The sequence below is a fragment of the Oryx dammah genome, unplaced genomic scaffold (genome assembly GCF_014754425.2).
Source record: "Oryx dammah isolate SB20612 unplaced genomic scaffold, SCBI_Odam_1.1 HiC_scaffold_19, whole genome shotgun sequence".
NCBI classification, from domain to species: domain Eukaryota; kingdom Metazoa; phylum Chordata; class Mammalia; order Artiodactyla; family Bovidae; genus Oryx; species Oryx dammah.
In genome coordinates, this window is record NW_024070203.1 from 58372829 (window position 1) to 58385738 (window position 12910).

At 42.8% G+C, this 12910-nt stretch overlaps 1 protein-coding gene across 1 annotated transcript in view; it reads left to right on the forward strand.

Annotated features, from left to right (window-relative positions):
* Positions 1-11531, forward strand: part of EXT1 (exostosin glycosyltransferase 1) — a 316914-nt gene extending 305383 nt beyond the window's left edge. The window contains exons 9-11 of the mRNA XM_040261810.1: positions 5422-5582; positions 8460-8631; positions 10987-11531. Of these exons, the coding sequence (XP_040117744.1) occupies positions 5422-5582; positions 8460-8631; positions 10987-11172 (519 nt within the window). The 3' untranslated portion in view covers positions 11173-11531. The remainder of the gene's footprint in view (positions 1-5421; positions 5583-8459; positions 8632-10986) is intronic.
* Positions 11532-12910: the final 1379 nt, after the last annotated feature.

The following is a 12910-nucleotide window of genomic DNA, read 5'->3' on the forward strand; positions in this document are numbered from 1 at the left end:
ATACATCATTCAGGGTAGGTAGCTGCTAAAAAGCATGGAGACTTAGCTACTCACCCCCTTCCCCTTTTATTCCTTTTTATTCATAGGAATAATTTTGTTCATATATTATCTTCTTAATGTAAACGTCAACAGTTAGCAGCAGACATTTTCCTGGGCGCCAATCTGATTCTAACGGCCTGCTGCCCCCATGCCCAAGACTCATGTTAACCTGGGCTGTTGGTTTCTGCTGCTCTTCAAATTCCGTGGATGTTTCCCAGTTCCCATCCAATGGAGTTGAGCAGATATTCTGTGGAAGGGCAACCAAAATCACCCCCCTGGGACTCATGCCCTGGGTCAGATCCTTTCTATGCAGCGCAAGCCCTGTAAATACTTGGTGAATGAGTTGGGGAGATGCGTGCTTCAAGGATTAAAGTGTGAACACACAGCCAACTGTGTCACATGTGAGGCTGCAGGAGAAAGATGGGGGCGGGGTGGGCGGCGGCGGGGAGAACAGGGGGAAAAGATGCTTCATGTTCAAAGGGAATGACAGCGATGGAATGCAGGGAATGGGACACTCCAGCTTGCATTTTTCTGCTGCTTCCTGCAAAGGAAGCTGGCATCCTCGGTGCACATTCATTCAACAAGTATTTATGGAGGGCTGGCTTTGTTCTGGTCCCTGTGCCAGGTACTTTGATTACACAGATCCTGCCTAGAGCCAGCAGAGTCCTGGCAGCAAACAGAATTCAAATCAAGTGATTCACATGAAGGGACAGAGGATGACTACGGAATGGGGTTAAAGGACCCCATAGGAGCTGATGGAGAGGCAGCTGGGGAGTGGTGAGGGCAGGAAATAGCTCCCACTTCTATGCCTGAAGGAGTGAAGGAAGGGAATAGTGTTTCCAGAGTCCCTGAGAACTACTTCCCTGGTGGCACAGTGGTAAAGAATCCACCTGCCAATGCAGGAGATGTGGGTTCAATCCCTGGGTCAGGAAGATCTCCTGGAGTAAGAAGTGGCTACCCACTCCAGTATTCTTGCCTGGAAGATCCCATGGACAGGGGAGCCTGGAGGACTAGAGTTCACAGGATTGCAAAAGAGTTGAACATGACTTAGCAACTAAACAAAAATAACAGCAGTCCCTGAAAGGAGGAATGGAGAAGAAGAGGCTGTCATCCTGTAAGAACTATGATCGTGGAGGGATGTGGCACCTGCCAGGACTCTGGTGCCAAAGCCAGGGCTTGCGGGGAGAGCAGGGGAGAAATACTGCCCTGCCCCTGTCCCACCTAATTTTCCTGCCAACGACTACCATTGACCTAACCCAAGCAGCCAGCAAGGAAGCCCATGCTGTGCAGTCCATAGAGTCCCATTGTCTTATGGCAAGAAGGATGGAGAGTGGATCTTGGCGAGTGGACAGAGGAAAGGCAGCACACTGTCATGGCGGAACGGATAGTCAAGACCACAGCACACACCTAAATCGTTACCCCAGGACCAGAAGTATCAATTTGCCTCATGTCCTCCCCTGAGCCCGAGGCCATAGATCTCACACTAGGATTTGTTTCCCCCTGTCCCATGGTGAAATAACTTCCAGCTGCTGTGATGGATCCATGTGCTAGTTGATACCTTTTCAAAGAACAGCAGTTCCAGCCTCTCAGTGCACGCCAGGAAGAACATGTGTTGTAAGTGGAGCAATGAGAAGTCAGCTTGGCTTGAATAAGAGATGTAAATTTAAGAGGCTGGCCCTCTATTTTACTTTGTGACTGATCACTAGCACAGTTGTATTACCCAGCATGGTGGAGGACAAAGATTTCTGTTTTCTCTTTTAGGTGAATAGATGTTGGTTCGTTTTATTTCCTCTCTAAGGATCCTTAGCTTGTTTAAATGCCTCTCTGTGGTATTAAGGATAGATTTTTAAATAGCGTCCTATAAAGGGTATTAGACAGAGTTGGTTTTCTAGTTATTTACATTTATCTGGATTGCTGCACACTCTCAAAAGAAAACAGATGTTGGTTTTTAAGAGAAGAGGCCATAAGCTGACCTTTGCCTCCTTTGATGTGCTAATGAGCAGCCTGAAAAGAGAACTATCACAAGCATCATAGTTTTATCGGAATTTACTTTTGAGTTGCTTTGAAATGACTTGAAACGGCTTTGAGATAGAAAGGAATTCATGTGATGAAAACACCCCAACGGGTTCTATAGTAGTTGCCAGTGTCTGCGTCTCCCTTTCAAAGGATAATGGAAAACCCCAAAGAGTGCTGACAGTCGGGCTGTTTCTTTGCCAATGGACCGCATAATGCACTGTCCCACCAGTTGGCACCATTAGTCGTGAATGCCAGGGACAATGCTCAGGTTTTCACGACCTGCTTTCTATTTTCTGACAAATACTGTCCACTCACCTGCTGTATTTTAACTTTGAAGTGCCCCTCACCCCACCATACTTTCTTAATATATATCCCAACCCCTTGCTGAACCTCCTTGGCCTCCCCGGTGATTCAGTGGTAAAAAATCTGCCTGCAACGCAGAAGACGCAGAGACACAGGTTCAATCCCTCGGTCGGGAAGATTCCCTGGAGGAGGGCATGGCAACCCACTCCAGTGTTCTTGCCTGGAGAACCCACGGACAGAGGAGCCTGGTAGGCTACCAACCATAGATAGGGTTGCAGAGAGTCAGACATGACTGAAGCTACTGAGCATGCACGCACAAGCTGTATTGTTAAGGTGTTCGTATCTTGAGTCAGGGCACCAGACTAAATTCTTCATAAAGTTTTAAATTCATGGCTGTTTACAAAAACTGTGTCTTCTAACTAAGCCCCAAGAATTCCAAGAAAAAAGGACCCTTGCAGATCACTCAGACCGGTGTTTCCTAAACCTAGGATTTCACTGACCTGTTTACCTAGAATGGTGCTTCATGAATGGATAAAGAAGGCGTAGTATATATACACAATGGAACATTATTCAGCCATAAAAAGGAATGAAATAGTGCCATTTGCAGCAACATGGATAGACCTAGAAAATGTCATACTAAGTGAAGTCCAACAGAGGAAGACAATTATCATATGATATCACTTACGTGTGGATATAAAAAATAATACAAATGAATCATTTACAAAACATAAACAAATTTACAGATATAGAAAACAAACTGACAATTACCAGGGGATGGTGGAGGATAAATTAAAAGTATGGAGTTAACAGATAAACACTACTGTATATAAAATATAGCAGCAACAAAGATTTACTGTATAACACAGGGAACAATATTCAATATCTTGTCATAACTTTTAATAGACAATAATCTGGAAACAAAATATATAACTGAATCACTTTGCTGTATACCTGAAACTAATACAGTTTTGTAAATCAACTACACTTCAATACAAATAAATGCTAATAAGTATAAAAAACAAACAAACAAAAAGAAGTATAGGCAGTTTAAAGAAAAATATTAGCTAAGTTGTTAAATGTATATTATGGTGGGAAAGTGGCAAAAGAAGCAACAGTGGCAATGAATATGGTGAAAGCTTGGGAAATACTCGTCTTTAAGCTTATTTGCTTTGTCTTGTAATTGGGGTAAAATTCACAAAGCATAAAATCAACCATCTTCAAGTGGTATTTAGTACCTTCCCAGTGTTATACACTTATTACCTCCACCTAATCCTGAAACATTTTCATTATCCAAAAGGGACACCCCATGGCCATTAATCCATCACTCCCTCTCCACTGGTGCCACCAATCTGCTTTCTGTCTCTGGGGATTTGCTTTCCCTGGACCCTTGATGTAAATGGAACCACACACTATGGGGCCTTTATATGTGGCTTCTCGCGCTCAACATAATGTTTGCAAGGTCCATCCGTATTGGTGGCACGCATCAGTACTGTATTCCTTTTTAGTGCTGAGTAATATTCCACCGAGTGGATATACCATATTTGGCGTATTTATTCATGAGTTGATGGCATTTGGGTCGTTTCCACTTTAGGGCTGTTGTGAACAATTATTTGCTCTGCCTTCTTTTTTTTTTTTTGGCTGCACCATGTGGCTTGTGGTATCTTAGTTCCCCGACCAGAGATTTAACCCTCACCCCCAGCAATGAAAGCACAAGAGTCTTAACCACTGGACTGCCAGGGAATTCCCATCTTCTCTGCTTTAAAACCCCTGGGAGGTCAGGAATTGGACTTGCCAGCATCACTCAGCCACCATCACAGTGCCAAGGCTTGAAATATATTTGGAATATATGAAATTTCCATTTGCTTTACTTATAGGGAAAAGGTTGTTGATGGACATGTAACCGTATAAGACAAATTGTTTTCCACACTGTAGCAACAGAGTTAAAAGTGAGACTATGATAACAGTGTACACTGAATCTGAAGCCAGATGGCTTGAGTTCACGTCTTGACTCTGCCACTTACTAACTCAGAAAAATACTTGAACCTCCATATCCTTAGCTTCCCCCACATCTGTAAACTAGAGACTATAAAATTACCTACTTCTCAGGGTTATCATGAGGATTAAATGAGTTAAAATATGTAAGTACCTGTCGTATTATAAGCATTACACAATTATGAGCATTTCTGTTACTTTTTTTTAAACGTTCTCTGTATTGTTTCATTTATTCATCAAATAATCGTGGAAAGTCAAAAGTGAGCAAACACATTTGAAAACCGACTGTTCATTTGCTGACTACAAATGTTTGTAGCAGGTTCAGAAGTACCTGCTTTGGGTAATTTTGAACACTAGGAAGTCATTTCACTACATTTCCTTTAAAATAATCCCATGGCTTTATTTGGCCTTGTCCCCACTTACTCCTAGTGATTTTTCACTGTGGGTACATTTCTAAATTTCCCTTGCATTGAGCATCTTCACACCTGAGAGGCCTGACTTTCTGCTCTTGATGATACCTGCTCTAATTCCTGTTAGAACTTGTGTGCTTTTTAAACATCTTTTCTCTGGCTTTTAAGTGGATGCCTTGATTTTAGTCACTATGGCTTTGCTGCGTACTGGTAATGTTACATGCTATATATTCATATGCTAGATGTATATAGAAAATCTGCTCCTGTTTATAAAACAGATGCGTTTGTTTCTCCCACCCATGAATGGTCACATGTCCTCTGTGGGGCAGTGGGTGTGGGAGAAGCAACTGATTTTTTGGTTTTTTTTTTAAGCTTGAACAGACTGGATTTCTATAGGACATATTGCCAGTGTTTTGTTTTGGTTTTTTCCTTCTTTCATTTCCACACTAATCTGAAGTTTCTTCAACAGAAAACATTAAAAATGTGCATAATTATGGGGCAAAATGTCAAGCAGTCAGTTTAATTTGCTGATGAATACATGAAATTAATGTTTCCCAACAGTCCCAGGATTTCGCATTACGAATTAGCAGGGGGAAGGTAATGTTTTGTTGACATTTGTTAACACTGTTGATTGCTTGTTTGGCTTGTGTTCTGCCTGCAGGTGGATTTTGCCTTCACCGTGTGGCAGAGCTTCCCTGAGAGGATTGTGGGGTACCCTGCACGCAGCCATTTCTGGGACAACTCTAAGGAGCGGTGGGGCTACACGTCCAAGTGGACGAACGACTACTCCATGGTGTTGACGGGAGCTGCTATTTACCACAAGTGAGGAGCCTGGACATCATTTTACACTGCTCCTTATATGACTTTCTGGCTGCTGCAAAAGTTGGAACTTGGGCCAAGTCTTGTTAACAACCTTAGCGAAAATTAGTCTGCGTCCCTATTTGAGTTTTGTTGATGTGGTTAACATGTGTCTTTGAAACCAGTAAAACCTCTTGGCTTATTGCATCGTTAGAAGTGATGGTAGATTTGCATCTTCAGTAAGCCTGAGATGTGGAGACATCCTCAGGGTGTGTTGAGGGACTGAATGTGCAGAAGAACCAGCAAAGTAAATACTTGATGGAGCACCACCCAGCATTGTTCTTGGGCTTCCCTGATGGCTCAGACTGTAAAGAATCCACCTGCAATGTAGGAGATCCCAGGTTTGATCCCTGGGTCAGGAAGAGCCCCTGGAAAAGGGCATGGCAACCCACTCCAGTATTCTTGCCTAGAGAATCCCCTGGACAGTGGAGCCTGGCCGGCTATAGTCCATAGAGTTGCAAAGAGTCGGACATGACTGAGCAACTAAGCAAGCGTTGTTGTAGGTGCTTGGGATTTACTACTGAATAAAATAGAAAAAAGACACAGGTCTTGACTCGAGCAAGGGGAGACACAGTATACCCAATAATTCTATAATATGTCAGGACATAAGTTATATAGCAAAAAGTCAACCAGAGCAGCATAAAGGATGCTGCTGCTGCTAAGTCGCTTCAGTCGTGTCTGACTCTGTGTGACCCCATAGACAGCAGCCCACAGGCTCCCCCGTCCCTGGGATTCTCCAGGCAAGAACACTGGAGTAGGTTGCCATTTCCTTCTCCAATGCATGAAAGTGAAAGTGAAGTTGTCTGACTCTTAGCGACCCCATGGACTGCAGCCTACCAGGTTCCTCTATCCATGGGATTTTCCAGGCAAGAGTACTGGAGTGAGTTGCTGTAGCCTTCTCCGGCATAAAGGATGAGGAGTACCAAAGGTGGAAAAGGGGCTGGTTGGAGGCTGTAGGCTGATCCTCCTTAAGCGGGTGAGATTTGAGAGGAGACTTGAGAGGAGGAAAAGAAGTCAGGCAGGAGCATTCCTGTTGGAAGGGTGCTCTGGTGTAGGGAGCAGCTGGAAGAGATGCCCTGAGGCAGGATGCTGGAGGAATGTCCCAAAGATCAGTGTGACCCGAGTAGAGCGAGGGGCAAACAAGTGAGGGAGATCATGGGAGGCTAGATGCCAGACCCTACTGTCCGTTATGAGGACTTGACTCTCTTCTAGGTAACATGGGAGCCAGTGGAGGGGTGTGAGGAGAGCAGCCTGTCTTATGCTTTAGGCATCCACTGTGAAGGCTGTGATGAGGACAGAGTACAAGGGGACCAGGGGAAGTGCAGGGAAGCCTATTAGGGGGTGACTGACCTTATCTAGATAAGAGATGATGGAGCCTGGATTAGGAAGTGAGGAGCAGAGGTGAGAAGTAGTGACCAGATTGTGGGTGTATTTTGAAGATGCTTCAGCATCATGTACTGACAGACAGGATATAGAGTTTGATGACTCAGGTTTTTTGACCTGAGGAACTGAAAGGATAGAGTAAGCCATCAGTAGAGGTGGGGAAGAGTGTAGATGGAACAGGTATTAGGGAAAATAGAGGAGTTCAGTCTTGGGCATGTGAGGACATTGAAGAGAGTGTTTGAAAAAGGTCAGGGATGGAAATAAACATCTTGGAGCTGTTTGCCTGGATCTGGTCTTTAAAGCCAGGGGACTCAGGTAAGATGGCCAAATTCCTGAGTGTAGAAGGCTCATGTTCCTGACTGAATCATTCTTGAAATCCTGACTCCTTGGTAAGGTGAACATACCAATCTCACCCTAGTCTTTTTTAGTTAAAATAAATAAATAAAAATAGAGAATCCTGTCATCTCGGGGATGGAGTTGGAAATGCACAAGGTGTAAGCATTTGGGGTGACTGAAGCTTGATTTCAAGATTCCACCTCTTTCTTCCCACTGCCACCACTTGGTGAATCTGATTCGATCAAGTGATTTTTCCTAGAAGTCTGTGCTGTATATGCATGTGTGCATGCTAAATCACTTAAGTTGTGTTCAACTCTTTGCTACCCTATGGACTGTAGCCCACCAGGCTCCTTTATCCATGGGACTCTCTCCAGGCAAGAATACTAGAGTGGGTTGCCATTTTCTTCTCCAGGGAATTTTCCCGACCCAGGGATCTAACCTGTGTCTCATCTCCTGCACAGGCAGGTGGGTTCTTTACCACTAGCACCATTACTTTTGAGCAATATGTGCTGTATATACCTCTCCAAAAAAAATAGTAGGGTGAGGAATAATTCAAATTAATTGTGTTTTCTCCATAATGATTGACCACCAGATTAATAGCTCTAAGAAGTGATGAAATACATGGCTTAGAGGCTTCCAAAATGAAATGATTATATTGCTGAAACCAATATAATTGGTTATATTGAGTTATGGGATAGTATTGAATACAGCTCTGATTAAACCAATAATTAAAATTGTAAAGCAGCTTGTAATGATATGTGTAAGTAACTTATTTTATATCTCAGTTTCTAACCAACCTGCCAGAGTTTAAAGCTAGGCTGAGCAGACAATATCTGCATCTGTGGGTATCTCTGCGCCTTGTTTCCTTGTCTGTAAAACAGGGATAATAATAGTACCTACATCATAGGTTCCTTATAAGGATTAAGTGAGGAATTTCTTAGTAGACACTTTAGAACATTACCTGGTGTACAGTAAGTACCATATAAATGATCATTGTCATCGTCATCATTATCCATGATGTGTTTAGGGATTCAAAGAATGGGTGTGTGTTTTCTGTCAAAGAAGACCACCTGTTATTATACAATGATGGCCCCTGCTGATACCTGTCTTTGGTTTTTACAGATATTATCACTACCTTTACACCCATTACCTGCCAGCCAGCCTGAAGAACATGGTGGACCAATTGGCCAACTGTGAGGACATACTCATGAATTTCCTGGTGTCTGCTGTGACAAAATTGCCTCCAATCAAAGTGACCCAAAAGAAACAGTATAAGGAGACAATGATGGGGCAGGTAAGAGAAGGAGAGCCTCCTCCTCTGCTTTGCTCACTGGTAGCTCAGTCTGTAGTCATGAGGACACGCTTTTCTTGTAGGAAGCATAACGAGGAAATACCAATAAACCACTTCTAAAAGCCCTGAGGCAGCATATGGTTGGCACATAATTGGGAAGATGAAAGTCAAGGGTATCTTTATGTCAAGAATATAAAAGCTCTCTAAATTGGTGCAGCCACTATGGAAAAAAGTATGGAATTTCCTTAAGAAAACTAGAAATAGAGTTACCATATGATCCAACAATCCCATTCCTGGAAATATACCCAGAGAAAACTCTAATTTGAAAATACATATGTACCCCAGTGTTCATAGCAGCACTGTTTACAATCACCAAGATGTGGAAGCAACCTACATGTCCATCCACAGATGAATGGATAAAGAAGGTTCTTTATATGGTGGAATATTATTCAGTCATGGGAACAAATGAAATAATGCCCTTTGCAGCAACGTAGATGGACCTAGAGATAATCCTTACTAACGGAAGTAAGTCAGACAGAGAAGGGCAGGTATCATATGATATCTCTCATAAGTGGAAGCTGGAAAAAAAAACATACAAATGAATTTATTTACAAAACAGAAACAAACTTCTGGTTACCAGAAGGGATAGTGGTGGGGGAGGAAAGATAAATTAGGAGTTTGAGATTAACATATACACTACTTTGTTGTGGACTCTTTTTTTTTTTTTTCATTTGTAAGAGACTAAGAATGAGCTTAGGATCTCAACAGTGTTTCCATTCACAAATGTGAGCGCTTGCTGGAATATAGGGGGTCTGGCCTTTTGAAGATGAGCAGGTCATTCAGAAATAATCTACAAGCTCATCCCAAATAATAGGAGCAAAATGGAGCTCCCTAGGGCTTCCCTGCTGGCTCAGACAGTAAAGAATCTGTCTATGATGCAGGAGACCCAGGCTCGGATCCCCTGGAAGGGAATGGCAACCCATGCCAGTGTTCTTGCCTGGAGAATTCCATGGACGGAGCCTGGTGGGCTGCAGTTGGTAAACTGCAGTTGCGTCAAGTTGGACATGACTGAGCAGCTATGACTTGGAATTGTCAACTCTGATATGGACTCAACTGGTCAGCTTAATCTGATCTTGTCTCTGACTTACCAAGCAGAGTTCCTCTAGTACCAATGGTAAAGAATGAAGCCTGGGGATGTCCCTGCCAATCCAGTGGTTATGACTTCACCCTCCAATGTGATGGGTATGGGTTCGATCTCTGGTCAGGGAACGAAGATCCCACATGCCCTATGGCCAAAAACCGAAAGATAAAATGGAAACAATATTGTAACAAATTCAATAAAGACTTTTGAAATGGTCCACATCAAAAAAAAAAAAAAAAAGAATGAAGCCTGAGTTCTGCCCCTTTCTAGCCTTGAACAAACAATTTTAACTTCCTTGAACCCGCTTCCTCATCTGTACAGTGGAAATGTTATTACACGGGTAGATCATTTGATCAGGTGGTTGCGAGGCTCAAATGAGCTCATGAAAACACTTTACAAATAGTATTTTGTTTATTGCTTTGCTGCTCCAAGGTAACTTGACATCTGTGTTTACCTTCGGTAGTTACTTTCAAGCATGTTGACACTTGTGATTTTACAGTGACTCTGAGTGATTCTCAAAATGTACCTTCCTATGAAAGTATTTTCTAACAGTGTATGAGGATACAAACCTGTTATATGCATCATTAATTAAATAATCACCTATTGATGTTAGTGAATTCACAGCCCACCTTTTCCTTGTTTCATACAAAGATGAAGACATTATGCTTTGTTGGTCCATTTAAATTTCAGCGCTGGGGTCATTTATGGCTTTCTTTTAAGTCAATGTCAGTCATTTAAATGATCTAAACCAGTCTCAAGGTCAACATGGAGAATGAAGAGGTGGCAGCAATCTTTCTACTTAACCCAGAATCAACCAAGTTCACAGGAGGGCTTTAAAAAATGATTTTGGAAAGCATATGCACATTATGAGTCATTGTATTTGCCCCCAAGTGCAAAAAGAAGTTTTCTGTTGCGTGACCACAATAGCTGAAGCTCAGTTCGTAGGTCCTTCCTGGCCCAGAGACTGTGTCTGTGCCTGTGGATCTTTGTTTGGGACGTTGGAGAACATGGCAGTTCTGGGGAAGGCATCTGGCAAGGCTGAAAATCTGGACCTGTGCTTGCATCTTCGCCAGCCACATGGATGGGGCGGCCACGGTGGCCAGGCCAGACCCAGGGCCCTAACACATGCCCACTGCGCCCGACTTCGTTTCCCACCGTGTGTCTCTCTCGCCTGGCGCCTCACTCATCATCTTCCTTGTTTCTCTCCCTTTCCACAGACCTCTCGGGCTTCCCGCTGGGCTGACCCTGACCACTTTGCCCAGCGACAGAGCTGCATGAATACGTTTGCCAGCTGGTTTGGCTACATGCCGCTGATCCACTCTCAGATGAGGCTGGACCCCGTCCTCTTTAAAGACCAGGTCTCTATTCTGCGGAAGAAATACCGAGACATCGAGCGGCTTTGAGGAACCCGGCCGAGTCGGGGAGGGGCCGCAAGAAGGGCTGGAGGACAGGGTCAGCTGTCTCTCTGCCGCGAGCAGGTCCGCTCAGCAGCGGAGCCAGATTGTGCCAAGCATCCAAATAAACTAAGATGAACAGAATGACAGAAAAAAAAAAAATGGCCAATGGAAACTCTACTCCTGACTCGGGGGACTGCACAGGACTGCTCCAGATTCACCTCACTGGCTTCTATGTCCCAAGACTAGGTTGTGTACAGTTTAATTATGGAACATTAAATAATTATTTTTGAAATGATTGCTATGCAGGTTTAAACTTTTTTAATGATCAAAACTATTAAAAACCAGAGTTCTTTCTTTAATCAAAATTGTGTTGGTTGTGAATATTTCAAAGCTGCTGCTCCTCACCCTACAAACAGCATTGCTGTGGGTCACCCAGAGTGCCCAAAAGTTACAAAAAGCTTAGATTCCATACAAAACACCCTGAGTCAGTCTCCCCTGTGTCAAGAAATAGCCGAGCATACCTGAGACAGGTTCACTCTTCAACTTTGCCAGTGCAGATTGCTTTCCATTTTGAATTTGCAGATCCACTTGAACTTTTATCTCTAAAATATCACTGCATGGGAGAAGGTATTATGACCTCCAAGTAGACAGTTCTAACTGAAAACTTTATATTTGGGGAGTACAGTCATCTTTTTCACTGGGAGAGGTGGGGGAATCAGTACCAAGAAAACATTAGTGTAATTAAGAAATGTGCAGTTTGCACAAGGAACCATGCAAACAGTTCACCAGCATATTAATGAGGTGAAAATACTAACCCATAATAGTTATCCAGTGCTTTTCAGGGAGATGGGCGAGATTACACATCCAGCCACTGATGCAAGTCTACTTAACGTTGGGAAAGGCTTTGGCTTAGAGGCAAAGAAAGAATGAGTGTGGTGGCACAAGCTGAAGTCATAAGATGAGTTCTTTCGTGGTTGAGTGACCCGAAGTTTCAGAGTCTTTACTACTGAGAAAGAAATGATAATGTCTAAATTCTCAGCACTGAACTTGAGGACTGCTGAGGAGTGTATCTCACCACTGGGACCCTGATATCACTTTTAGCCAAACACTGTTGTGAGCAAGAATCTGGCAAAAAAAATAATCAGGAACAAATGTGAAAGCCATTTTATTTTGTTTTAATTTTTGAATCTGTAGTGTGGTTGTGCTTTTCCTTAAAAAAAGAATTTTCTTTTCCTACAAATGCTTGGCTTCTGATTATTATAAAATTGCAATTACAAGCTGAAATATATATATATATATATATATATATATATATATACCTTAACTCCAGTGTATAAGATAGAGACTTCTGAGATGAAATGCTTGCTTCTACTTGGAAGAAGCAAGAGAGAATAGAGAAGAGAAAGACCTCTTATGCTAAATAAACAAGAAATACTTTAAATTGTTTTGCCCCTCAACTATCATATTTCTCATAAATTTTTTCCAGTATTGGGTGAGAAGAAAGTTTCATCACAAAATTGTGTTCAAATCACTTCAGGTGTCTGGCTTAGGTCAGTGGAAACCGTAAATCCAGGAGACTTTAACTTTTCCTTGTATTGTAGACATCTGGAAGAGAAAGAGGAACTTGCAAAGAGAATTGAAAGAGGGAGAGAGAGATGACTAAGTATGCTATCTACTGACAGAGCAATATCCAAATTCCGCGTGTCCTGATGCCTAGTGGTACACAGGCAATGAACTTAAATGA